This window comes from Nerophis lumbriciformis, linkage group LG04 (genome assembly GCF_033978685.3).
Source record: "Nerophis lumbriciformis linkage group LG04, RoL_Nlum_v2.1, whole genome shotgun sequence".
NCBI classification, from domain to species: domain Eukaryota; kingdom Metazoa; phylum Chordata; class Actinopteri; order Syngnathiformes; family Syngnathidae; genus Nerophis; species Nerophis lumbriciformis.
Genome location: NC_084551.2, coordinates 5,232,501 through 5,259,865, shown reverse-complemented (window position 1 = coordinate 5,259,865; position 27,365 = coordinate 5,232,501). Strand labels below are relative to the sequence as shown.

Sequence of the window (27,365 nt, the reverse complement as noted above, 5' to 3'; positions counted from 1 at the left end):
ATATTAACTATATTTGTTAAACATGCTTGTATTATCTTTAAACACCTTTAACTTATTAACAATATTAACTATATGTGTTAAACATGCTTGTATTATCTTTAAACACCTTTAAGTTGTTAACAATATTAACTATATGTATTAAACATACGTGTATTATCATTAAACACCTTTAATTTTTTAACAATATTAACTATATGTGTTAAACATGCTTGCATTATCATTGAACACCTTTAACTTGTTAACAAAAACATATATTTCATAAATAAGTAAATATAAATTATATATATGAGTGAGGTAGATCCCCACGACTTGATCAATTGAAAAGTAGCTCGCCTGCAGAAAAAGTGTGAGCACCCCTGCTCTAACCACTAGGCCACTGAGTAGGATTAACTCCTACTCCACATGTTGGTCCGCCACCTTCTCACTCTTCATGGATCGAACCAGGGTCCACAGATTGAGAATTGAGAGCGCGAGCCAACGAAGCCTGAGCTGTCAGCATGTCGTCCAGCATGACTCTTGGGTTGTCAGGGAGTGAGCGTTACAATCCGTCATAGTGACGCCACCACAAAAAGTTAACTAAAAGAAAAAAGCCTTGTTAGTTTTTCGGGGTGTAAAAATGCCCCGTTGTGCAGCATGGGGCTGCTCTACTCATGGGAATTGTGGAAATATTTTAAAATTGACAAGGAAGTGAAGGTTCGTCGTCAAATACTGGACAGCCACCAATTACAGCGTCTTGTGCCAGGCAGTCTACGACAAATCTGCCTCTTTGGCCGCCAAGTGCTTGAGTCGGCGCCGAGTCTGCAACCGAACATATTAAGGTATGGAAATATGATTCTCGTCTCATGGGAGGAGTGGCCGCAACAGAGTTGTGTTGCCAACTGACAGGCGAATAACCAGCAATGGGCAGTAACAAGCGAGCTACAGTCGTCAAAAGTTTACATACACGTGTAAAGAACATAATATCATGGCTGTCTTGAGTTTCCAATCATTTCTACAACTCGTATTTTTCTCTGATAGAGTGATTGGAGCACATACTTGTTGGTCACAAAAACATTCATGAAGTTTGGTTCTTTTATGAATTTATTATGGGTCTACTGAAAATGTGACCAAATCTGCTGAGTCAAAAGTATACATACAGCAATGTTAATATTTGCTTACATGTCCCTTGGCAAGTTTCACTGCAATAAGGCGCTTTTGGTAGCCATCCACAAGCTTCTGCTTGAATTTTTGACCACTCCTCTTGACAAAATTGGTGCAGCTCAGCTAAATTTGCTGGTTTTCTGACATGGACTTGTTTCTTCAGCATTGTCCACACGTTTAAGTCAGAACTTTGGGAAAGCCATTCTAAAACCTTCATTCTAGCCTGATTTAGCCATTCCTTTGCCACTTTTGACGTGTGTTTGGGGTCATTGTCCTGTTGGAACACCCAACTGCGCCCAAGACCCAACCTCCGGGCTGATGATTTTAGGTTGTCCTGAAGAATTTGGAGGTAATCCTCCTTTTTCATTGTCCCATTTACTCTCTGTAAAGCACCAGTTCCATTGTCAGCAAAACAGGCCCAGAGCATATTACTACCACCACCATGCTTGACGGTATGATGGTGTTCCTGGGATTAAAGGCCTCACCTTTTCTCCTCCGAACATATTGCTGGGTATTGTGGCCAAACGGCTCAATTTTGGTTTCATCTGACCACAGAACTTTCCTCCAGAAGGTCTTATCTTTGTCCATGTGATGTCAGAATTCAGATTCAACAAAAATTGAGCTGTTTGTAAACTTTTGACCACAACTCTACATGGAGCTAAGATTTGTTCCAGGCGAGGCCGCCGGAGAGGAGGGAACAGCTAAGATTTTGGCTTTTAAAGACAAATCCTATCAGCAGGTGGAGAGAATCAACAAAGCTCAAATGTTTTAGATGTGGATAGTTGTTAACACCACAGCTACTTTGTCTTTCTTTACCATGATTTTTTTAAAGGTATTTATTTTTTATTTTGTCCTATCCAGCTACTCAGGCAAATCATATTGTTGATGTAGATGCCCATATTGGCAAAAGAGAAGTGTGGGATACTTCTCTTGTTGCCTTATTTAGGGCCCGCATGGCCCATTGTATAAGGACTCCCAAAGGGAGTCCTTATGCAATGGGACATAAGGACCTATTGAATTTGTAAGGTTTTATTATTATTATACCGCCCGCCTCTTTGAGCACTAATTTGACCCACATGCTTCAAAACTCACCATATTTGACCCACACATCAGGACCTGCGAAAATTGTCTTTTAATGAAAAAACCAAACCCCAAAACTCAAAATTGCGCTCTAGCGCCCCCTAGGAAAAAAAGAAACTAGACTGCCTGTAACTCCCACTAGGAAGGTCGGAAAGACATGAAACAAAATTCTCTATGTAGGTCTGACTTAGACCTAGATTTCATAATTGTACATCCTTGGGCAGAAATCAACAGGAAGTTGGCAATTCCCCCTTCAAGACAAAAAAGTACTAAAAACAGTCACTTTTGCCTCTTTGAGCTGTAATTTGACCCTCTTAACATGCTTCAAAACTCACCGAACTGAACACACACATCAGGACTGGCAAAAATTGCGATCTAATAAAAAAAACCTAACCCCAAATAGCGCAATTTTTGAATAAAACGCTGAAAAAACTGCTCCTCGGAAGAAAAAAAATGACAAAACTGCCTGTAACTTCCACTGGGAAGGTCGGAGAGACATGAAACAAAAACCTCTATGTAGGTCTCACTTAGACCTACATTTCATAGATTGACAACCCCCAGCAAAAATCAACAGGAAGTTTGCTATTCCCCCTTCAAAACAAATTTTTTGTAAAAACCGGTCACCTTCCTTCAAAAACTATCTCCTCTGAGCGCGTTTGTCGTTTCGGCTTCAAACTAACACAGGAGAGAGATTGAACCCTTGTGTATAAAAGTACAGAACAGCGTTTTTCTAACTACTCCGGTTTTGATTTTATGACCCTTCAAAGAACCGCTGCGCTGATGCTGCTGCGCTGCTGTTTTTTTAAGATGGCTGCTTAAAAGCAGGAAGCACCAGCGTGCCTACACAATGCAGACAAGGTAGGTACACTAGACAAAAGTATTGGGACACTTATGACTACCACCGGACAAAAGTATTGGGACACTTATGACTATCACCGGACAAAAGTATTGGGACACTTAGGACTACCACTGGAAAAAAGTATTGGGACACCTACACTGGACAAATGTATTGGGACACTTAGGACTACAACTTGACAAAAGTATTGGGACATGTACTACTAAAACTGGACAAAAGTATTGGGACACTTAGGACTAGCACCTGCCAAATACGCGGGCCCGACCAACACTGCTTGCAGCTTTAATTGTATTTGACTTTATTAAATTATTTTATTTATACGGCGTCAAAGCGCTTTGAGTACCTTGAAGGTAGAAAAGCGCTATAACCCATTTTACCATTTAAATAGATTTCCATCCATCCATCCATCTTCTTCCGCTTATCCGAGGTCGGGTCGCGGGGGCAGCAGCCTAAGCAGGGAAGCCCAGACTTCCCTCTCCCCAGCCACTTCGTCCAGCTCCTCCCGGGGGATCCCGAGGCGTTCCCAGGCCAGCCGGGAGACATAGTCTTCCCAACGTGTCCTGGGTCTTCCCCGTGGCCTCCTACCGGTCGGACGTGCCCTAAACACCTCCCGAGGGAGGCGATCGGGTGGCATCCTGACCAGATGCCCGAACCACCTCATCTGGCTCCTCTCGATGTGGAGGAGCAGCGGCTTTACTTTGAGCTCCCCCCGGATGACAGAGCTTCTCACCCTATCTCTAAGGGAGAGCCCTGCCACCCGGCGGAGGAAACTCATTTCGGCCGCTTGTACCCGTGATCTTGTCCTTTCGGTCATAACCCAAAGCTCATGACCATAGGTGAGGATGGGAACGTAGATCGACCGGTAAATTGAGAGCTTTGCCTTCCGGCTCAGCTCCTTCTTCACCACAACAGATCGATACAGCGTCCGCATTACTGAAGACGCCGCACCGATCCGCCTGTCGATCTCACGATCCACTCTTCCCTCACTCGTGAACAAGACTCCGAGGTACTTGAACTCCTCCACTTGGGGCAGGGTCTCCTCCCCAACCCGAAGATGGCATTCCACCCTTTTCCGGGCGAGAACCATGGACTCGGACTTGGAGGTGCTGATTCTCATCCCAGTCGCTTCACACTCTGCTGCGAACCGATCCAGCGAGAGCTGGAGATCCTGGCCAGATGAAGCCATCAGGACCACATCATCTGCAAAAAGCAGAGACCTAATCCTGTAGCCACCAAACCAGATCCCCTCAACGCCTTGACTGCGCCTAGAAATTCTGTCCATAAAAGTTATGAACAGAATCGGTGACAAAGGGCAGCCTTGGCGGAGTCCAACCCTCACTGGAAACGTGTCCGACTTACTGCCGGCAATGCGAACCAAGCTCTGACACTGATCATACAGGGAGCGGACCGCCAAAATCAGACAGTCCGATACCCCATACTCTCGGAGCACTCCCCACAGGACTTCCCGAGGGACACGGTCGAATGCCTTCTCCAAGTCCACAAAACACATGTAGACTGGTTGGGCAAACTCCCATGCACCCTCAAGGACCCTGCCGAGAGTATAGAGCTGGTCCACAGTTCCACGACCAGGACGAAAACCACACTGTTCCTCCTGAATCCGAGGTTCGACTATCCGGCGTTAATTAATTAAATAGATTTATATTATAAAAAAGAAAAACATAATGAAGACTATAGAGAAAAATATACTGGATGCACAACATGGGACAGCGGAACTGACATCCTGGCTGCTAAGTTCAATATTTCAAATAACAGAAGGATCCCTTAGAATGCTTTCCTTAAAATTGAAAAATCAGGGGTAAAAAAATAATTTCAAAGTTTAAACAAAATATGGTTTTTAATGTGCTAAATATCCTATTGATTAATGGCTTATTTTTTTAGAATGACATTAGATTATAGCCGCACAATTGAACAAGTCCGAAAGAAGTCGGAAAAACCGAGATTATTCAATTTTTGAAAAAAATCACTGATAGTTTGTTCACGGACTGTGCTTGAATCCTATGGGGGGGGAAATGTTCTGGAGTTCTCCCCTGCAACGCAATGTGGTTGCCATGGTAGTTTCATTGTATTTCATAACGCCACAAATTGCAAATCATCCCCCTCTATACCTCTCCTTTTCATTCTCTAATGGTATGAATTAGTCCAGTCCGATTGGAGAAAAGAACAGTAATAATCCTGTTCAATGTTAAACCTTGCGTCCTGTCCTCCACGTCTATAAATAGCAGCGTTAATTTCACTCACAATGACGGAGCTCACAGGTTTTTTGTTGGGGTTTTTTTCCACTCTTGTGATTTCTAACAGTTGTACACCTTCTGAGAGTGTTTGGCAGTGAACGTGTGTGTACACTCATGTGAGTGATGGCATGAGTTCACACCTAACAGGGTATCTTGTCCGTCACATGGTGCGCAACTAACAAAAACGCACCCAATCAGTAAAGTCTCCCCACTGGATGAACGGTGGCTCTGCAGCGGCGTTGCATCTCAATAGACTCTCGTGGCCTTTTTTTCTTCTGCGCACACCCTGATTTTTATTGGCGCTTTTGTGAGAAACCGTGCACAGGGGAAATTTGTATACCTACGCTAATCTGCCCGGAGCCAGAGGAATCCATATGAGGTGACGAGATAAGGAGAAGCATCACGAGCTGACACCTCGTTCCTTCAATCCCTCAGATAAAGCCAGTCTTTCCTGAGGAGGGGGGAGGGGACTTTACTGATGATTGACATGTGCTGGAGGATTGATACAAGTGCCACGCTTAAAAATCAATACAAGCCTCCACAATCGCTTTGCACTTGAGGGGGTGTAAGTATTCAAATAAAAATTTGCATTGTAAGCATGAACAGATAACAGAGCAGCACAAAGCTAAAACTCGGTCTTTATTGAACTGCTGTTGTACAGAAAGAACATATTTGTCCTACGAGGCTTTCGTTCTTACTCAAAATCACAGGACGAAATATCTGGGACGTCGCACGGGTCACGCATGATGTCACCACCGCAAGAAAGGTTCAAACACTAAGGACAAAAGTATTGGGACAAGACTAGATTGTGTCTGGGGGACACTGATCTTCAGTTGATCAGTTCTGCCAATCAAACTTGGAGAGTTTTGAGTTACATTATTTGAAATAAGTCATACTTGCCAACCCTCCCGGATTTTCCGGGAGACTCCCGAAATTCAGCGCCTCTCCCGAAAACCTCCCGGGACAAATTTTCTCCCGAAAATCTCCCGAAATTCAGGCGGACTCAGGTCCATAATAACTAATATTTTATTTGAGTATTAACCCACAATTTAAACAGCATACCTGCCCAATCACGTTATAACTGTAGAATGATGGAGGGCGAGTTCTTGGTTTCTTATGTGGGTTTATTGTTAGGCAGTTTCATTAACGTGCTACCAGCGCGGCAACAACACACAACAACAGCAGTCACGTTTTTCGTCTACCGTAAAGCAGTTCGTCTGCCGTAAACAGCAATGTTGTGACACTCTTAAACAGGACAATACTGCCATCTAGTGCATTTGATGAAAGCACTTTTGTGCGTGCCACACAGCAATGCATCATCAGAGAGGGTGTTCAGCATGGTTAGAAAGATAGTGACAGAGAATAGAACAAGGATGGACAATTCAACCCTTAACTCAACAATGAGTAGATGAGTGTTATGTGTGTGTATATGTGTAAATAAATGAACACTGAAATTCAAGTATTTCTTTTATTTATATATATATATATATATATATATATATATATATATATATATATATACAGTGGGGCAAAAAAGTATTTAGTCAGCCACCGATTGTGCAAGTTCTCCCACTTAAAATGATGACAGAGGTCTGTAATTTTCATCATAGGTACACTTCAACTGTGAGAGACGGAATGTGAAAAAATTTTTTTTAAAGAATTTATTTGTAAATTATGGTGGAAAATAAGTATTTGGTCACTTCAAACAAGGAAGATCTCTGGCTCTCACAGACCTGTAACTTCTTCTTTAAGAAGCTCTTCTGTCCTCCACTCGTTACCTGTATTAATGGCACCTGTTTGAACTCGTTATCTGTATAAAAGACACTTGTCCACAACCTCAAACAGTCAGACTCCAAACTCCACTATGGCCAAGACCAAAGAGCTGTCGAAGGACACCAGGAAAAGAATTGCAGACCTGCACCAGACTGTGAAGAGTGAATCTACAATAGGCAAGCAGCTTGGTGTGAAAAAATCAACTGTGGGAGCAATTATCAGAAAATGGAAGACATACAAGACCACTGATAATCTCCCTCGATCTGGGGCTCCACGTAAGATCTCATCCCGTGGGGTCAAAATGATCATGAGAACGGTGAGCAAAAATCCCAGAACCACATGGGGGGACCTGGTGAATGACCTGCAGAGAGCTGGGACCAAAGTAACAAAGGTTACCATCAGTAACACACTACGCCGACAGGGAATCAAATCCTGCAGTGCCAGACGTGTCCCCCTGCTTAAGCCAGTGCATGTCCAGGCCCGTCTGAAGTTTGCCAGAGAGCACATGGATGATACAGCAGAGGATTGGGAGAATGTCATGTGGTCAGATGAAACCAAAATAGAACTTTTTGGTATAAACTCAACTCGTTGTGTTTGGAGGAAGAAGAATACTGAGTTGCATCCCAAGAACACCATACCTACTGTGAAGCATGGGGGTGGAAACATCATGCTTTGGGGCTGTTTTTCTGCTAAGGGGGCAGGCCGACTGATCCGTGTTAAGGAAAGAATGAATGGGGCCATGTATCGTGAAATTTTGAGCTAAAACCTCCTTCCATCAGTGAGAGCTTTGAAGATGAAACGTGGCTGGGTCTTCCAGCATGACAATGATCCCAAACACACCGCCCGGGCAACGAAGGAGTGGCTCCGTAAGAAGCATTTGAAAGTCCTGGAGTCTCCAGACCTCAACCCCATTGAAAATTTGTGGAGGGAGTTGAAAGTCCGTGTTGCTCGGCGACAGCCCCAAAACATCACTGCTCTTGAGAAGATCTGCATGGAGGAATGGGCCAAAATACCAGCTACTGTGTGTGCAAACCTGGTAAAGACCTATAGTAATCGTTTGACCTCTGTAATATAACCTTTGTTGGCAATAACAAAGTATTGAGTTGAATTTTTGTTATTGACCAAATACTTATTTTCCACCATAATTTACAAATAAATTATTTAAAAATCCTACAATGTGAATTCCTGGATTTTTTTTTCACATTCTGTCTCTCACAGTTGAAGTGTACCTATGATGAAAATTACAGACCTCTGTCATCATTTTAAGTGGGAGAACTTGCACAATCGGTGGCTGACTAAATACTTTTTTGCCCCACTTACATATATATATATATATATATATATATATATATATATATATATATAGCTAGAATTAACTGAAAGTCAAGTATTTCTTATATATATGTATATATATATATGAAATACTTGACTTGGTGAATTCTAGCTGTAAATATACTCCTCCCCTCTTAACCATGCCCCCAACCACGCCCCCGCCCCAACCACGCCCCCCGCACCTCCCAAAATTGGAGGTCTCAAGGTTGGCAAGTATGCTGATCTTCAGTTGATCAGTTCTGCCAATCAAACTTGGAGAGTTTTGAGTTACATTTTTAGAAATAAGTGTTCTGAAACTTTCCATGGAATTCCAAGATAGTTTAACCAGTTCTGCTGTGCAGAACCATTGAAGTTCTACTGTTGGGAGTATTAAGCAGACCTGATGTTTTTTGGGTATGTGGGAGGGGAAAAACTCTCACAAACTTGAGTACATCCCTCACATTTCAACAGCCATCTCATTATATCTTCTCAAAGGGACAATACCATAAACCGTAACCTAAATTTACTTTACAGTAGTCAGTTTGCATCCTTGAAGAGCAAATTAAGAAACTGAAATAGATTCAATACACAGGCTTGTTGTGGAAATGGCAACACAAGTGGGTACATTTGTGTGAATATTCCTTGTGAGCACCATTGTTATCTAGCATTACCTTAATCACCTTGGGCATGGAATTCACCAGAACTCACATGTCACTGGAATCCTCTTTCACTCGTTGACATCACTAGTTGACATCTTTCCACTGAAGGATGCCCCACAGGTGCTCAGTTGGGTTTAGGTGTGGATGAGATTCCTCAGCAAGGCACTTGACATCTTGGGATGTGTGTTTGAGCTCCTTATCATGTTGAGAACTGCCTTTTCCCAAGGGATGAGATCATGCTCTGCTTCACATGTTGGAATTGTAATCTTTCCCCTCAACGAACCATAGCTACTTAGTGACTCTGCCACCACCATGCTCGACTGCAGGGAAGACATCTTGTGACTCACTTGGGTTGCCAGCTATTTGGACAATTTTAGTGTTGCCTCAATTCAAGTGGATATTAAAAGCTACAAGCAGTACACCGACTACTCTATAGTATATCCACGTTTACATTCTACAATATTGTCCCTAAAAAGTCATGAAAATACTTGCTAAAACGTGAGGTTATTTTGTTTTATTACTGGTTAAGCAGTAATTAGTGAAGTAACTGATATTCGACCTGGATATCACACAGTCTCTGTTATAGTTAAGGATGGGTACCGTATTTTTCCGACTATAAGTCGTTCTGGAGTATAAGGTGCACCGGCCGAAAATGCATAATGAAGGAAAAAAAACATATATAAGTCGCATTTTTTGGGGAAATTTGATAAAACCCAACACCAAGAATAGACATTTGAAAGGCAATTTAAAATAAATAAAGAATAGTGAACAACAGGCTGAATAAGTGTACGTTATATGAGGCATAAATAACCAACTGGTATGTTAACGTAACATATTATGGTAAGAGTCATTCAAATAACTATAACATATAGAACATGCTATACGTTTACCAAACAATCTGTCACTCCTAATCGCTAAATCCCATGAAATCTTATACGTCTAGTCTCTTACGTGAATGAGCTAAATATTATTATTCGATATTTTACGGTAATGTGTAAATTTAACACATAAGTCACTCCTGAGTATAAGTCGCACCCCCGGCCAAACTATGAAAAAAAACTGCGACTTATAGTCCGAAAAATACGGTACTTAATTCGGTACTTTTCTTATTCCGTTGGTAATTCATAGCCTCTAAATAATATTGCAATTTTCTATGTCAACAAAGCAAGCATGCCTGATAGAAATTGGTCAAAAGTAATGCGCCACAAAAAAAATGTGCTACGTCGTTGCTATTTTACACTGGATATGTCATGTACGTGCTACCGATTAGCATTAGCGATTTTACATTGCGATTTCAACACTTCCAAATTTGGTCATCAAAACTCCCGACTGAGATGTCGCAATCAGTTGAAGTGTATACCTACATTATAAACACTTTTTTAGGACTCAACATAAGACAAGACTATCACATTCAACTTAAAGGTAAAGGCTGAAATCAATGCATCCTTGCAAACGGGAAATGTAAGAAAACTATAAGAACAACTGGATAACACAGTTATCTTTGTCAGCTCAGTGTGAAATGTTCAATTAAAAAAAAAAAAAAAATGTTTTTAATAAACAAATTAACATTTATTAACACATGAAGACACACACAAAAGCACCAAAAAAATGGTGCCGTTGAGTACTGGTATTGTTTCCTAGGTCAGTGTTTTTCAACCACTGGCCGTGGGATACAGTCTGGTGTGCTGTGGGAGATTGTCTAATTTCACCTATTTGGTGTAAAAAATATTTTTTGCAAACCAGTAATTATAGTCTGCAAATGACGTGTTGTTGTTGAGTGTCGGTGCTGTCTAGAGCTCGGCAGAGTAACCGTGTAATACTCTTCCATATCAGTAGGTGACAGCAGGTAGCTAATTGCCTTGTCGATGTCGGAAACAGCACGCAGATAATAAGGTTGGCGCAAATTGGCAGCCACGCTTCCGTCAGTCCGTCAGTCTACCCCAGGGCAGCTGTGGCTATGAAAGTAGCTTACCACCACCAGGTGTGAATGAATGATAGCTTCTCACTTCTCTGTGAAGCGCTTTGAGTGTTTAGAAAAGCGCTATATAAATCTAAGTCATTATTATTATTACTAAGTCATTAAGGTATTTAATGCTTAAACCAAAAATAAACAAAAGGTGAGTGCCCCTAAGAAAAGGCATTGAAGCTTAGGGAAGGCTATGCAGAACAAAACTAAAACTGAACTGGCTACAAAGTAAACAAAAACAGAATGCTGGACGACAGCAAAGACTTACTGTGGAGCAAGGACGGCGTCCACAAAGTACATCCGAACATGACATGACAATCAACAATGTCCCCACGAAGAAGGATAAAAACAACTGAAACATTCTTGATTGCTAAAACAAAGTAAATGCGGGAAATATCGCTCAAAGGAAGACATGAAACTGCTACAGGAAAATACCAAATAAGGAGAAAAAGCCACCAAAATAGGAGTGCAAGACAAGAACTAAAACACTAGACACAGGAAAACAGCAAAAAAGTCCAAATAAGTCACGGCGTGATGTGACAGGTGACAGTACACCAGAGGTGGGTAGTAACGCGCTACATTTACTCCGTTACATCTACTTGAGTAACTTTTGGGATGAATTGTACTTCTAAGAGTAGTTTTAATGCAACATACTTTTACTTTTACTTGAGTATATTCATAGAGAAGAAACGCTACTTTTACTCCGCTACTTTTATCTACGTTCAGCTCGCTACTCGCTACTAATTTTTATCGATCTGTTAATGCACGCTTTGTTTGTTTTGGTCTGTCAGACAGACCTTCATAGTGCCTGCGTTTCAACAAATACAGTCACTGGTGACGTTCACTCCGTTCCACCAATCAGATGCAGTCACTGGTGACGTTGGACCAATCAAACAGAGCCAGGCGGTCACATGACCTGACTTAAACAAGTTGAAAAACTTATTGGGGTGTTACCATTTAGTGGTCAATCGTACGGAATATGTACTGTACTGTGCAATCTACTAATAAAAGTTCCAATCAATCAATCAAAAGTGTGAAGGAAAAAAGACCCTTTTTTATTTCAACCGTACATCCCGTCAAAAGCCTAAAGACTGACTGCACAGTTCCTGTCTTCACAATAAAAGTGCCGCTCCATCGCGCCTGCGCTTTCAAAATAAGAGTCTCCGAAAGCCTGCGCAAACAAGCTAGCAAGCTACGGAGTTTGCCGCCAATGTATTTCTTGTAAAGTGTATAAAAACGAATATGGAAGCTGGACAAATAAGATGCCAAAAACCAACCACTTTCATGTGGTATTAGACAGAAAGGAGGACTTTTTTTCTCCTCCATTTGAAAACGTGGACGTTTGTCATCACTACTGTCTGATTACAATCAACGCAAGTCATCAGAATCAGGTAATACACCAACTTATATTCTTGTCTTCATGAAAGAAAGGAATCTATATGTGTTAAACATGCATGTATATTCATTAAAACACCTTTAACATGTAAACAAAAACGGCAAAAAATATATATATAAATTATATACTGTATATATCAATGTATGTATAATATATATATATATATATGTGTGTGTATATATATATATATATATGTGTGTGTGTGTGTGTATGTATATATATATATATATATATGATATGTGTGTGTATGTTACTCATCAGTTACTCAGTACTTGAGTAGTTTTTTTACAACATACTTTTTACTTTCACTCAAGTAAATATTTGGGTGACTACTCCTTACTTTTACTTGAGTAATAAATCTCTAAAGTAACAGTACTCTTACTTGAGTACAATTTCTGGCTACTCTACCCACCTCTGCAGTACACCTACTTTGAGACAAGAGCTATATTGATGCATGCTTGGTTATTGTTTAAAGTCATATCCAACAATTGCGACAACGTCTTTTTACTGTCAACTGAGTTTCGTTTTTTAATGATTTCTGCTGCTGGTGTGCCTCCGCATTTTTTCAACGCAAAAAAAATGTGCCTCGGCTCAAAAAAGGTTGAAAAACACTGTCCTAGGTACCTGAAAATCGGTTGAAATGTAAAAGGTACCCATCCCTACTTGTAGTTCCTCCCAAAGGTTATTTCCAACCTGTCGGAAACACAGAACGGTCCAAAACGTCATCAGCGAGATTAATTAGGGGGCTCTGTCTCAAGACTTTTGTCCATAAAGCGTCATTTCGAAGAAGTAGTTGCAGAGAAAACCAAACTTCTGACATTTGGCTTTGCGAGGTTCTATAGGACGTTACGAGCTGATAGATAAAATAGACGTTTATGAATAATAGATTTGAAGCAAATCTGGCAGACGCGACATGAACGTTCCTTTGGTGCCACGGCGACAGACGGACGACGTACAGTTATTAGATGAGAAGGCAGATGATGGCGGGTTTTGTTTTCAACAATGTCTTGACTGTCAACAAGAAGGAAGGAAAACGAAAACACAAACTTTGGGATTTGTTGCTTCTTGGCAGAAATTCCTCCACTATCCATTCCCGTCTTGAATATTTTATCTGCACGGTGAAAGGAACACTGGGCGGGAACAAAGGGTGCTCGCTATGAGGTGAGTGCCGGGTAATTAAAGGAACAAATCAGGAGGAAAACCGCGGAGAATTAGCAGTTTTTTATCCAACATTCTTGAAGCGGGGAGCATTTTTGGAGCGTGACATGTTAAACACATTGCCTGTTGGCTGCAGCCCCGATAAACAGCTTTGTCAAAATCCTCCTCTGGAGATGCTGATGCATGATGGCGAGGAATCCGGGCATGGTTTTCTTGGGTTTGAGAGGAGACTGGAAGCACAGGTAGAGAGACTGTGTCCTGCAATGGAATGCTGCACGGCTGTTAAACTGTTTGTTTGTCAATTAGTCATGGCGGGTCCAAGCGGTGGAGTCGCAGCTCGGGGGGCCGTAACGGTGACGCAGAGCCGCGCGGAGGAAATTTAGCACACGGGGAGGGAAGGAAAGAGGCAGCGAGATGAGTTTTTTTTTTTTTTTTCTTTCCTCTTCTTCTTAAAGACCTCGGGGGTAGCCGAGGAGTGTGCGTTCTGGTCCCTGAACCCATTTCACAGTTTTGGAGAAAATAAAAACGATGCTGCAGGCAAAAAAAATGTTGACGCTCCAACGGCAGAAATATTCAGCGTATGGAAAAATAGCCGCCTCAGAGGTTCACCACCGGGATCCTGACATAGCAAGAGACAAGACAAGAAACTGTGTTTTAAAAAATAAAATAACAGAAACAGGAAGTAATTTTTTTTTTTTTTTTATGTGTGCAAAGTGGAACAGAGAGGCCTGAAGCTCGGAGAACGCGACGCACTCCCAAAACTACTCAAGCTGCATCACAAGGGACCGGGGAGGAGGAGCGCAGCACTATAATTATCCTGATTTGAGATTAACTTTAAGTACCCTTGAACAAAAGCGTCACTCGGTGGATGGCGGCCCGGGTTTTGGGCGCCTTTTCCACAGTGACTCATCACGGGCGAGGGGCGTTTAAAAAAACAGCAACAACACTCCCGGCCTGAATGCTCCTCAGAGAATAGCGCTGCCGTCCAATTATGGCAGGACGCTGCGGAACTCAGACGCGGAGATGGCGACGTGGGTTGGTGCGTTGCACGCTTGTGCTGTTTGCTTCGGTTCAAAGTAGAGATGTCCGATAATGGCTTTTTTGCCAATACATACCTGCCAACTTTTGAAATCAGAAAAACCTAGTAGCCAGGGTCCAGGGGCCGCAGGCCCCGGTAGGTCCAGGACAAAGTCCTGGTGGGGGGTTCAGCTTCGCCCCCCCGACGCAAAATGATTATTAGCATTCAGACAGGTTAAAATGTTGCTAAAACCATCACTTTTCTATCAGTCACAGTGACTTTTCAAAACAAAAATATTACAGCAAAAATCATATGGGTTGATTGACATGTTTATTCTGTAAGCTAACTTCAATAGTTTGAAATTATTTTGACAGTTAATGCCAGTTATCCTGTCAACCTTTCACAACACTTCAATTTGTTAATTGAAAGTATAAACAGTATAAACACTTTTTACAGTAAACAAATGGTAAAACAGTACTAAACAATTCCATAAAAAAAAAAATTGGTGTAATTATTAACTTTCTGTCCAAGCTTGTATAATCTACTGCCTTGTTCAATTGTAAAAAATATTCTGTGCCTAAAATTCACATTTCTATCACAATTATCATACTGTAAACATGGTAAGCTAACTTCATTAAAATTAATAGTCCTGTCAATAGCATGGAATTACAATTCAAATGTAGTTTTTTTGTAAGCCTTTCAAAAGAATTCAAAATATGAAAAATTTATGAAAATTAATTGAAGCCATCAGACACTTGAAAAGTGGCACATCACATCTCTAATGTAATCATTTTAACTTTTCAACAGAAATAGCACTGCAAAAATATTAAGGACATACTTCTGTATTTTGGTAGTTATGCTGTCAACATTTAACAAGATTTCTTCAACTTGGACTTGAAAGCATAAATAGTACAAACACTTTTAACAGTATAACAGTACTAAACAATTCCAATAGATAACATTGGTGTCATTACCTTTTTGTGGCTAAAATCCAAATTTAGCAACGGCATTAGACTTGTGTTTTTTTGTCCTAACGTGGTCTTTTACATCGCTAATTCCTCCGTGTCCGATCGAAAAATCTTGTCTGCACAAGGTGCAATTCGCGTAGTTTTCACCCTTTTTGGAACGGATAATTATTCCCGGATAGGCTTTTGAATATTCTTCACGGAATGACTGCAGTTTTCTTTTCGGTTTAAGACTCGTTTGCGATTTTTCTCCGGCTGATTCCGTGATCGTTCGCTCGTTTGGAAACAATGGCAACTGGTGCCTCGTGCTTGGCAGCGGTGCTATAAATAGTCTCGCGCATGGCATTCGGAATGGCTCGACAGGAAGTTACGGGAAGCAGTGTCGATTATCATTGTTGTTACGCGATTTCGTGAATAAAACTTTAAAAAAAAAAATTGTTTTAATTAATGAAAAACCGTATTTTTTATCACTGCAACCGTAACCCGGAATAGGTTGATGAAAACCGTACTAATTATGGGAAAACCGGAGTAGTTGGCAGGTATGCCAATATACGAGATTGCCCAACTCTTAATTACAGATTCCGATAACAACCGATACCAATATATACAGTCGTGGAATTAACACATTATTATGCCTAATTTTGTTGTGATGCCCCGCTGGATGCATTAAACAATGTAACAAAGTTTTACAAAATAAATCAACTCAATTTATGGGTGTATATTGTAGTGTCCCGGAAGAGTGAGTGCTGCAAGGGGTTCTGGGTATTTGTTCTGTTGTGTTACGGTGCTGATGTTCTCCCGAAATGTGTTTGTCATTCTTGTTTAGTGTGGATTCACAGTGTATTTGTAACAGTGTTAAAGTTGTTTATATGGCCACCCTCAGTGTGACCTGTATGGCTGTTGACCAAGTATGATTGCATTCACTTGTGTGTGTGAAAAGCCGTAGATATTATGTGACTGGGCCGGCACGCAAAGGCAGTGCCTTTAAGGTTTATTGGCGCTCTGTACTTCTCCCTACGTCCGTGTCGGAAAGAACTTGGGAGCGAATTGTGACATGAATTCCCTGGGAGGAAAAACTGGTCCAAAACGCAACACTAGCTAGCCATGTCTTAAAGCACCTCTTCCTGAGGGCGTTTCAGTGTTATAACTTCATCTTTATTGTTAGTTTTTAAGCCAAAATGCGTCCGTTCTCCCTTTTCTATCTACCCGTTGTGTCTGCTTGTAAGTACTCCGTGATTGTGCGCTGCCGAACATGCTCCTCTGCTCGTAAACAAGCAATGACATGACATGACGACTACAGGGGGGGGGGACCAGTACTTTTTAGAGGCGGTATAGTACCAAATATCGCGGTACTATAAATCAACATAAAAAACACAAGATACACTTACAATTAGTGCACCAACCCAAAAAACCTCCCTCCACCATTCACACAAAAGGGTTGTTTCTTTCTGTTATTAATATTCTGGTTCCTACATTATCATACCTGCCAACTACTCCGGTTTTCCCGTAATTAGTACGGTTTTCATCAACCTATTCCGGGTTACGGTTGCAGTGATAAAAAAATACGGTTTTTCATTAATTAAATTTATTTTATTTTTTTTAAGTTTTATTCACGAAATCGCGTAACAACAATGACAATCGACACTGCTTCCCGTAACTTCCTATCGAGCCATTCCGAATGCCATGCGCGAGGCTATTTATAGCACCGCTGCCAAGCACGAGGCACCAGTTGCCATTGTTTCCAAACGAGCGAACGATCATGGAATCAGCCGGAGAAAAATCGCAAACGAGTCTTAAACCGAAAAGAAAACTGCAGTCATTCCGTGAAGAATATTCAAAAGCCTATCCGGGAATAATTATCCGTTCCAAAAAGGGTGAAAACTACGCGAATTGCACCTTGTGCAGACAAGATTTTTCGATCGGACACGGAGGAATTAGCGATGTAAAAGACCACGTTGAGACAAAAAAACACAAGTCTAATGCCGTTGCTAAATTTGGATTTTAGCCACAAAAAGGTAATGACACCAATGTTATCTATTGGAATTGTTTAGTACTGTTATACTGTTAAAAGTGTTTATACTATTTATGCTTTCAAGTCCAAGTTGAAGAAATCTTGTTAAATGTTGACAGCATAACTACCAAAATACAGAAGTATGTCCTTAATATTTTTGCAGTGCTATTTCTGTTGAAAAGTTCAAATGATTACATTAGAGATGTGATGTGCCACTTTTCAAGTGTCTGATGGCTTAAATTAATTTTCATTAATTTTTCATATTTTGAATTCTTTTGAAAGGCTTCCAAAAAAACTACATTTGAATTGTAATTCCATGCTATTGACAGGACTATTAATTTTAATGAAGTTAGCTTACCATGTTTACAGTATGATAATTGTGATAGAAATGTGAATTTTAGGCACAGAATATTTTTTACAATTGAACAAGGCAGTAGATTATACAAGTTTGGACAGAAAGTTAATAATGACACCAATTTTTTTTTTTATGGAATTGTTTAGTACTGTTTTACCATTTGTTTACTGTAAAAAGTGTTTATACTTTCAATTAACAAATTGAAGTCTTGTGAAAGGTTGACAGGATAACTGGCATTAACTGTCAAAATAATTTCAAACTATTGAAGTTAGCTTACAGAATAAACATGTCAATCAACCCATATGATTTTTGCTGTAATATTTTTGTTTTGAAAAGTCACTGTGACTGATAGAAAAGTGATGGTTTTAGCAACATTTTAACCTGTCTGAATGCAATCAATCATTTTGCGTCGGGGGGGCGAAGCTGAACCCCCCACCAGGACTTTGTCCTGGACCTACCGGAGCCTGCGGCCCCTGGACCCTGGCTACTAGGTTTTTCTGATTTCAAAAGTTGGCAGGTATGCAATAGCCCGAGAGCACCCACCATGTTTATGGACAATATGAAGTCGTATTAAAGGCCTGTTTCGGGCCACAAACCTGGACATACACACCGGCGAAGGCAAGTCGTTACCTCTCTCGGTCGGCGAAGGAGGAGGTGCTGTGCAGCGTCTGGCGGCTCTCCTCGGAAGCAAGGGAGCACGGGAGCGCGCGGGAGAGGGGAGGGGCCACGCCGCGAGAGAGCGGGGGCGGATGCTGGGAACAACTGCGATCGTAACTAGGGGGAGAAGAAGCGATGGAAGGAGGGGGAATGTGATGTTTGGGGCAGAGAAAGAACATGAAAGAGCGTCAGGAACAGCAGAGTCACTCCAACATTGATCAAGTCGTTAAGGTTGTGAGGGAGGATCAGTCGCCCTCATTCAACTCCTTCAAATAATGTCAGTGCAAAAAAGGGGAGGGAAGGATGCAACAAGGCCAAGCAAAGACAGGGTGACTTCAAGTCAGAGGAGAGTCCAGAGGGATATTACAGTATAAGATTTTATATGGGTAAAAAGTCTCGGGTGATGTTTATGATCTTCTGAAGGTGAGGTTTACAGTCCATTTTAAGACCATCTTTCCTTCTGTTTATTTGATGGGGACAGTGCATGGATCAATATATGTATACTGTACAACACACATACACACTCCTTTTCATATCTGTCATGTCTGTGTAATCATGTTTTGTTTAGTTTAGTTATTGGACTCTTTAGTTTCTGGCTTTTCACTCCCTTGTCTTGTTTCCATGGTTACCCATTAGTTTCACCTGTTCCACGTTTGGACTCATTGTGCACTTTTGTTTGTCACCATAGCAACCCATTAGTTTTCACCTGCCCTCACGACTCACGCACCTGTCTTTAATCATGTCACTATTATTTAAACCCATTGTTGCCAGGAAGTCTCCCTGGCGACATCATACCCCTGACTTTCTGCTTCTCACTCTGTTTACCTCTGCGCACTTCATGCCATGTCAAGTAAGTTGTTTTCGATTCATGCCACACTTAGCGACTTTTTGTTCATGTACATAGTTTTTTGCCCACGTGCAAGTCTTTTTGTTTCGTTAGTCAAGTTTGTACTTCCGCCTTGAGCGCGCTTTTTGTTCCTTTGTTAGTGTAAAATAAATAATGTCTTCACCTTCACGCCATGTCTGGTCCAAATGTTCATTTGCACCACGGGAGAACAAACCACGCCATAGTCCAAGTCCTGACAATATCTAACAGTCAAACAGTACTGTATACTTTTAGAAATAACTACCATGTACACGTCGGATGTCACAAACACTTAGAGAAAAAGCCGCTTTTAAGAAATAGTAATTTAATGTACATTTTTAATGTTAGACAATTGTAAAAAAATATATATATATATATATTTTTTTAGTTTTGTAAATAACTACGTCAAATTCCATGTACATTTTGGATATCACAAACAATTAGGGGGAAAAGCACCACTTTAAAAAAATAGTTTTGTGAATATCAATCAATAAATGTTTATTTATATAGCCCTAATTCCATACTTGCCAACCCTCACGGATTTTCCGGGAGACTCCCGAAATTCAGCGCCTCTCCCGAAAACCTCCCGGGACAAATTATCTCCCGAAAATCTCCCGAAATTCAGGCGGACTCAGGTCCTCCACAATATAAAAAAGCGTACCTGCCCAATCACGTTATAACTATAGAATGATGGAGGGCGAGTTCTTGATTTTTTATGTGGGTTTATTGTTAGGCAGTTTCATTAACGTCCTCCCAGCATGGCAACAACACACAGCAGTCACTTTTTTGTATACCGTAAAGCAGTTCGTCTGCCGTAAACAGCAATGTTGTGACACTCTTAAACAGGACAATACTGCCATCTAGTGCATTTGATGAAACTACTTTTGTGCGTGCCACACAGCAATGCATCATCAGAGAGGGTGTTCAGCATGGTTCGAAAAATAGTGACAGAGAATAGAACAAGGATGGACAATTCAACCCTTAACTCAACAATGAGTAGATGAGTGTTATGTGTGTGTATATGTGTAAATAAATGAACACTGAAATTCAAGTATTTATTTTATATATATATATATATATATATATATATATATATATAGCTAGAATTCACTGAACGTCAAGTATTTCTTATATATATATATATATATATATGAAATACTTGACTTGGTGAATTCTAGCTGTAAATATACTCCTCCCCTTTTAACCCACCCCGACCACGCCCACCCCCTCCCCCACCTCCCAAAATCGGAAGTCTCAAGGTTGGCAAGTATGCCTAATTCACAAGTATCTCAAAGGAATAACTACCGTATTTTTCGGAGTATAAGTCGCACCTGCCGAAAATGCATAATAAAGAAGGAAAAAAACATATATAAGTCGCACTGGAGCCCGGCCAAACTATGAAAAAAAACTGCGACTTATAGTCCGAAAAATACGGTACCTTAAATTTAATGTAAATTGTGGATATCAGACAATTGCAAAAAAAAAAAAAAAAAGACGTCCAACTACCTTAAATTTTACATAAATGTTAGATATCATAAATAATTGTAAAAAAAAAGACCCTTTAAAAATGTTCTTGTAAATATCTACCTCAAACTTCGTGTAAATTTCAGATATCATGAATAATTGTAAAAAAATACCCTTTAAAATGTGTTATGTAAATAACTACCTCAAATTCCATGTACATTTCAGACATCACAAAAACAACTGAAAAAAGCTGCATTTAAAATTTTTTTTTTCAAAACCCTACCTTAAATTTGATGTAAATGTTTGATATCACAGAACATTTTAAAAGAAAAAGAAATGTAAAAAATATAGTTTTGTAAATAACAACTTTGACATTTTGGTAAATGTCATATAATACAAATAATTGTGGGAAAAAAACATTAGAACAAAATTGTTTTGTAAATAACTACTTCAAATTCCATCTAAATTTCAGGTACAACACACATTTATAAAAAAAAGACCCTTTAAAAATGTTCTTGTAAATAACTACCTCAAACTCCATGTAAATTTCAAATATCATAAGTAATTGTAAAAAATACCCTTTAAAATTTGTTTTGTAAATAACTTCCTCAAATTCCATGTACATTTCAGATATCACAAAAACAACTGAAAAAAGACTCATTTAAAAATATTTTTTTCAAAACCCTACCTTAAATTTGATGTAAATGTTTGATATCACAGAAAATTTTAAAAGAAAAAGAAATGTAAAAAATATAGTTTTGTAAATAACTACTTTGACATTTTGGTAAATGTCATACAATACAAATAATTGTGGAAAAAAAACATTAGAACAAAATTGTTTTGTAAATAACTACTTCAAATTCCATCTAGATTTCAGGTACAACACACATTTATAAAAAAAAAAGACCCTTAAAAATGTTCTTGTAAATAACTACCTCAAACTCCATGTAAATTTCAAATATCATAAATAATTGTAAAAAAATACCCTTTAAAATTTGTTTTGTAAATAACTACCTGAAATGCCATGTACATTTCAGATATCACAAAAACAACTGAAAAAAGCCGCATTTAAAAATATTTTTTTCAAAACCCTACTTTTAAATTTGATGTAAATGCCTGGGGATAGGTTGATTGGCAACACTAAATAGGCCCTAGTGTGTGAATGTTGTCTGTCTATCTGTGTTGGCACTTTGATGAGGTGGCGACTTGTCCAGGGTGTACCCCGCCTTCCGCCCGAATGCAGCTGAGATAGGCTCCAGCACCCCCTGCGACCCCGAACGGGACAAGCGGTAGAAAATGGATGGATGGATGTTTGATATCAGAGAAAATTTTAAAAGAAAAAGAAATGTAAAAAATATAGTTTTGTAAATAACTACTTTGACATTTTGGTAAATGTCATATAATACAAACATTTGTAGAAAAAAAACATTAGAAAAAAATTGTTTTGTAAATAACTAACTCAAATTCCATCTAAATTTCAGGTAGAACACACATTTATATAAAAATACCCTTTAAAAATACTTACAAAAAACATAAGAAAAATAAAATAAATGTTTAGTTTTATTCGAAAAATAATGTATAAAAACATTTATTTTACGATGACGTCACATTGCGGTCAAAAAATGAAAGTAAGGTGACAAGCTTTCTCACTGGGGATGCTGAAAAAAACTTGCCAGACTACAAGTGAGGATAATGACGAGACAAGAAAGACTTAAAAATGCTTTGGTCGCTGCTAATCAGTTTTCGATGTGCTTTGCCAATTTCGGATTAAAGTTAAAAGGAGCTAACCAGAACATTCCACAAAGGCATTAGAGACGTTGCCATCCTCGTCCAAGACTAGATGTTGGGTGACTACCAAACAATGGCTGCTAAAAACACACTGCCTGGTCTGTGGTCATTTTGCACTTTTGATTTGATGCTTTGCTTGTCTTTGTTTTATACACAATACATGATAAATACCAGAGGTGGGTAGTAACGCGCTACATTTACTCCGTTACATCTACTTGAGTAACTTTTGGGATAAATTGTACTTCTAAGAGTAGTTTTAATGCAACATACTTTTACTTTTACTTGAGTATATTTATAGAGAAGAAACGCTACTTTTACTCCGCTACTTTTATCTACATTCAGCTCGCTACTCGCTACTAATTTTTATCGATCTGTTAATGCACGCTTTGTTTGTTTTGGTCTGTCAGACAGACCTTCATAGTGCCTGCCTTTCACCAATCAGATGCAGTCACTGGTGACGTTGGACCAATCAAACAGAGCCAGGTGGTCACATGACCTGACTTAAACAAGTTGGAAAACTTATTGGGGTGTTACCATTTAGTGGTCAATTGTACGGAATATGTACTGTACTGTGCAATCTACTAATAAAAGTTCCAATCAATCAATCAAAATTGTGAAGGAAAAAGACCCTTTTTTATTTCAACCGTACATCCCGTCAAAAGCCTAAAGACTGACTACCGGTACACAGTTCCTGTCTTCACAATAAAAGTGCCGCTCTATCGCGCATGCGCTTTCAAAATAAGAGTCTCCGAAAGCCAGCGCAAACAAGCTAGCAAGCTAAGGAGTTTGCCGCCAATGTATGTCTTGTAAAGTGTATAAAAACGAATATGGAAGCTGGACAAATAAGATGGCAAAAACCAACCACTTTCATGTGGTATTAGACAGAAAGGAGGAACTTTTTTTCTCCTCCATTTGAAAACGTGGCCGTTATCAGCACTACTGTCTGATTACAATCAATGCAAGTCATCAGAATCAGGTAATACACCAACTTATATTCTTGTCTTCATGAAAGAAAGGAATCTATATGTGTTCAACATGCATGTATATTCATTAAAACACCTTTAACATGTAAACAAAAACGGCAAAATAAATAAATATAAATTATATACTGTATATATCAATGTATTTATATATATATATATGTATATATATATATATATATATATATATATATATATATATATATATATATATATATATATGATATGTGTGTGTATGTTACTCATCAGTTACTCAGTACTTGAGTAGTTTTTTCACAACATACTTTTTACTTTTACTCAAGTAAATATTTGGGTGACTACTCCTTACTTTTACTTGAGTAATAAATCTCTAAAGTAACAGTACTCTTACTTGAGTACAATTTCTGGCTACTCTACCCACCTCTGATAAATACATATCTTTACATCACACAGTAATGTCCAACCTCGATATATGCTCGCAGCCTCCTGTGTTCCCTTTTAGACAAGGATCAATAAAGTATTCTCATTCAAATCTCCAATAAAAGTCATTTTTGGAACGATGATAAAAACATTATTTCCGATTTTCTAATAAATGTATAGCGCAGATTTGTAAAAACCTGTGGAGGATACCTTGCTGAATACTTAATGAAGCCACAGAGCTATTTGTTCCCACGTCCATAAAAGCCAAATCCAGTGTCCTCATCCTCCCCTTTGCTGCAACACCTGTCCTCAGCCTCCAGCACGCTCCGCAACACCCGGCTCACGATCTTAGTGGAAAACAACAAGGGAGTGCAATATGTTGCTCTTCTCAGCTCATAATGAACTGGACCGTGGCCAGTTTCTACTATACGCTATCATTTCAGTCCATCTGCAGCGCCCCAGCCCCCTCGCTTCCAACACATGGCGTTATTTACACATTTATGACACCCAAGCGCCAGCCAGCCAGTCTATCACGCCATGGAAATGGAGAACGAGAATGTGCAGTTTGAATAAGGTCACTTTGGTTTGGGTCCACAGCGTAGGAGGTCGGTGAAGGAAGTTGGGCTGCCTTCACACTTGTGGTTCGGTACTCTGGTCCCGGACCACTAATTGAAATGGGACACTTAAGTGTGGCTCCACACTGGTATGTCTGTCATGGGACCAAAGGCTGCGCAGTTAAGACTTTATCGGGCAGTTTTTGTGACATATTCCATGATGGAATTTCAATATTCCAAACCAAAATGTGGTTTGATGGGTTAAATAGGTATGTCAGTGTTGCCCACAGGACTGCAATCTATTTGTGGTGGTGCTGAGAACCGCATTACCTGCATGTGAATGTTCTCATTCATCCAGTCATTGAATCAATCACAACTGGACTGTTCAGATTGTCTTAGAAGATGAATAGTCTCTCATCTGAGAAGGCTTCATCAGTTCATTGTCACGGACTTAGATATGCAACTCTAGTCTGAGAGGATGGTGCAGGATCTAAGGTGTCTTCTAGAAGAGGGGGCATGCCCCGACAAGGGTTTGTTTTTGTGTTATTTGTCAAAAGAGATTTCAACAGATTTGACGCTGGTCACTTTTTGGGAAAAACAGTATCTTTTGCATGTGTCAAACTCAAGGCACGGGGGCCACATCATTTTATTTGTAAATGGTTGATTTATATAGGCCATACTTGCCAACCTTGAGACCTCCGATTTCGGGAGGTGGGGGGTGGGGGGCGTGGTTAAGATATATATATATAAGAAATACTTGACTTTCAGTGAATTCTAGCTATATATATATTTTTTTTTATTACATTATATATATATATATATAAATAAATAAAAGAAATACTTGAATTTCAGTGTTCATTTATTTACACATTTACACACACATAACACTCATCTACTCATTGTTGAGTTAAAGGTTGAGATGTCCATCCTTGTTCTATTCTCTGTCACTATTTCAGAACACACACATTATACAAATACACATTATAAAATCAATAAGAAAACGGGAGCTCTAATTTGGGAGTCTGAATTAGGATCAGAAGTTCCTATATAAACATTGCGCACTCACGTCGCCTTTTTGTATTGATTACTGCAGCTGTGCACTGGATTCATTCACAAATACAAACTACCACTCACAAACACTTTAGAGTTAGGCTCCACCATCAGAATGTGTACTTAACTTATAAAGATCACATGGATATTATTCAGTGAGTTGATTCACCAAAACTAACCTGTTATACAGGAGGAAAAAGCACACAGGACGTTTCAATTGTTCACAGACTGGTCGCGCTCATCAGAATGACAAGACACTTCCGGTCTGCAGGTGATAGCATTCAATTGGGAAGAAACGCCCTACTGCCCCCTACTGACCAATGTGAATACTGATAAATGTGTAATGACAGCTCCAAAAATGAATTCAAACCACAAAATAAAATAAATAAATCAACACAAAAATGTGACACATTATGGGTGGGTCACATATGCATGTACAGTAGATGACAGTATTGTCCTGTTTAAAAGTGTCACAACATTGCTGTTTACGGCAGACGAACTGCTTTACGGGGGACGAAAACTTGACTGCTGTTGTTGTGTGTTGTTACCGCGCTGGGAGGACGTTAATGAAACTGCCTAACAATAAACCCACATAAGAAACCAAGAACTCGCCCTCGATCATTAGCTGTTTATATGGTGGGAAAGCGGATGTGAGAACAGGCTGTCAACACGTCACTCAAGTCCGCATGGAGCTGGAGGGAGCGTGGCCTCCAGCTCCACCTGAATTTCGGGAGATTTTCGGGAGAAAATTTGTCCCGGGAGGTTTTCGGGAGAGGCGCTGAATTTCGGGAGTCTCCCGGAAAATCCGGGAGGGTTGGCAAGTATGATATAGGCTAGTAAGGTAAAGTTTTGTACCTGACAAGTTTCGGCTATCTTGCTTCTGCAGCCTTCATCAGAGGTGTCACGTGATGTGAGCAAGATAGCCGAAACTTGTCAGGTACAAAACTGTACCTTACTAAGCCTATATAAATCAACCATTTATAAATACACATTAGTAGGCTCAATGAACCTCTTCAACATCATTTTATTTGGCCTGCAAAAGCCTGGAAATATAAAGCACCTTATCTTTCTTTCGTAATGTATTCATTATTCCAATTTTGACATGTACTGCATACAATTACATGTTTTTTTTAACTTGAATATTATCTGATGCCTACACATATTACCAAAATGTTTTTATTAAACGTTGTGGAACCCCAAGGCCCAAAATGGGCATTACATGTACACCTAGTTTCACATTGAATTGTGCTTTTGATTGCAACATTGTTACAATATGATATAAAAATTAAGTATGCACACTTTCTCTTAAGACCTGTCACATCGACTCCATTACAACTGCTATTTGTTGATGGACTATAATCCTGGTATATTGTTTACACCATGAAAAATATCGTTCCTGCTAATTGAAAAACAAGAAAATAAATGTCAGTGTAATTACGCCCCTTAACCACCAGATGGTGCCAGAAAACAATGATGCATAATTTTCAGAGCTTTGATGAGCGTAAATAGGTTAAACGGCCATTAAACCGCTGAAATTATTCAAAGCAGTAATATATAACATGGCACACACACACACATATATATATATATATATATATAAAATGTAAACATACACATATATATATATATCCATCCATTTTCTACCGTTTGTCCCTTTCAGGGTCACGG

The 27,365-nt window shown here is 39.6% G+C and overlaps 1 protein-coding gene across 2 annotated transcripts in view; it reads right to left on the bottom strand.

The window, feature by feature from the left end:
- Positions 1–12,767: 12,767 nt before the first annotated feature.
- pianp (PILR alpha associated neural protein) overlaps positions 12,768–27,365 on the bottom strand; it is a 37,649-nt gene continuing 23,051 nt past the window's right edge. Inside the window, exons 4-5 of one of the 2 annotated variants that reach the window (XM_061947717.1) lie at positions 18,537–18,714; positions 12,768–14,210 (exon numbers count right to left, since the gene is read on the bottom strand). In XM_061947717.1, coding sequence (XP_061803701.1) covers positions 18,567–18,714 — 148 coding nt within the window. In that variant the 3' untranslated portion in view covers positions 12,768–14,210; positions 18,537–18,566. The remainder of the gene's footprint in view (positions 14,211–18,536; positions 18,715–27,365) is intronic. The other variant, XM_072912948.1, reaches the window with a different exon arrangement.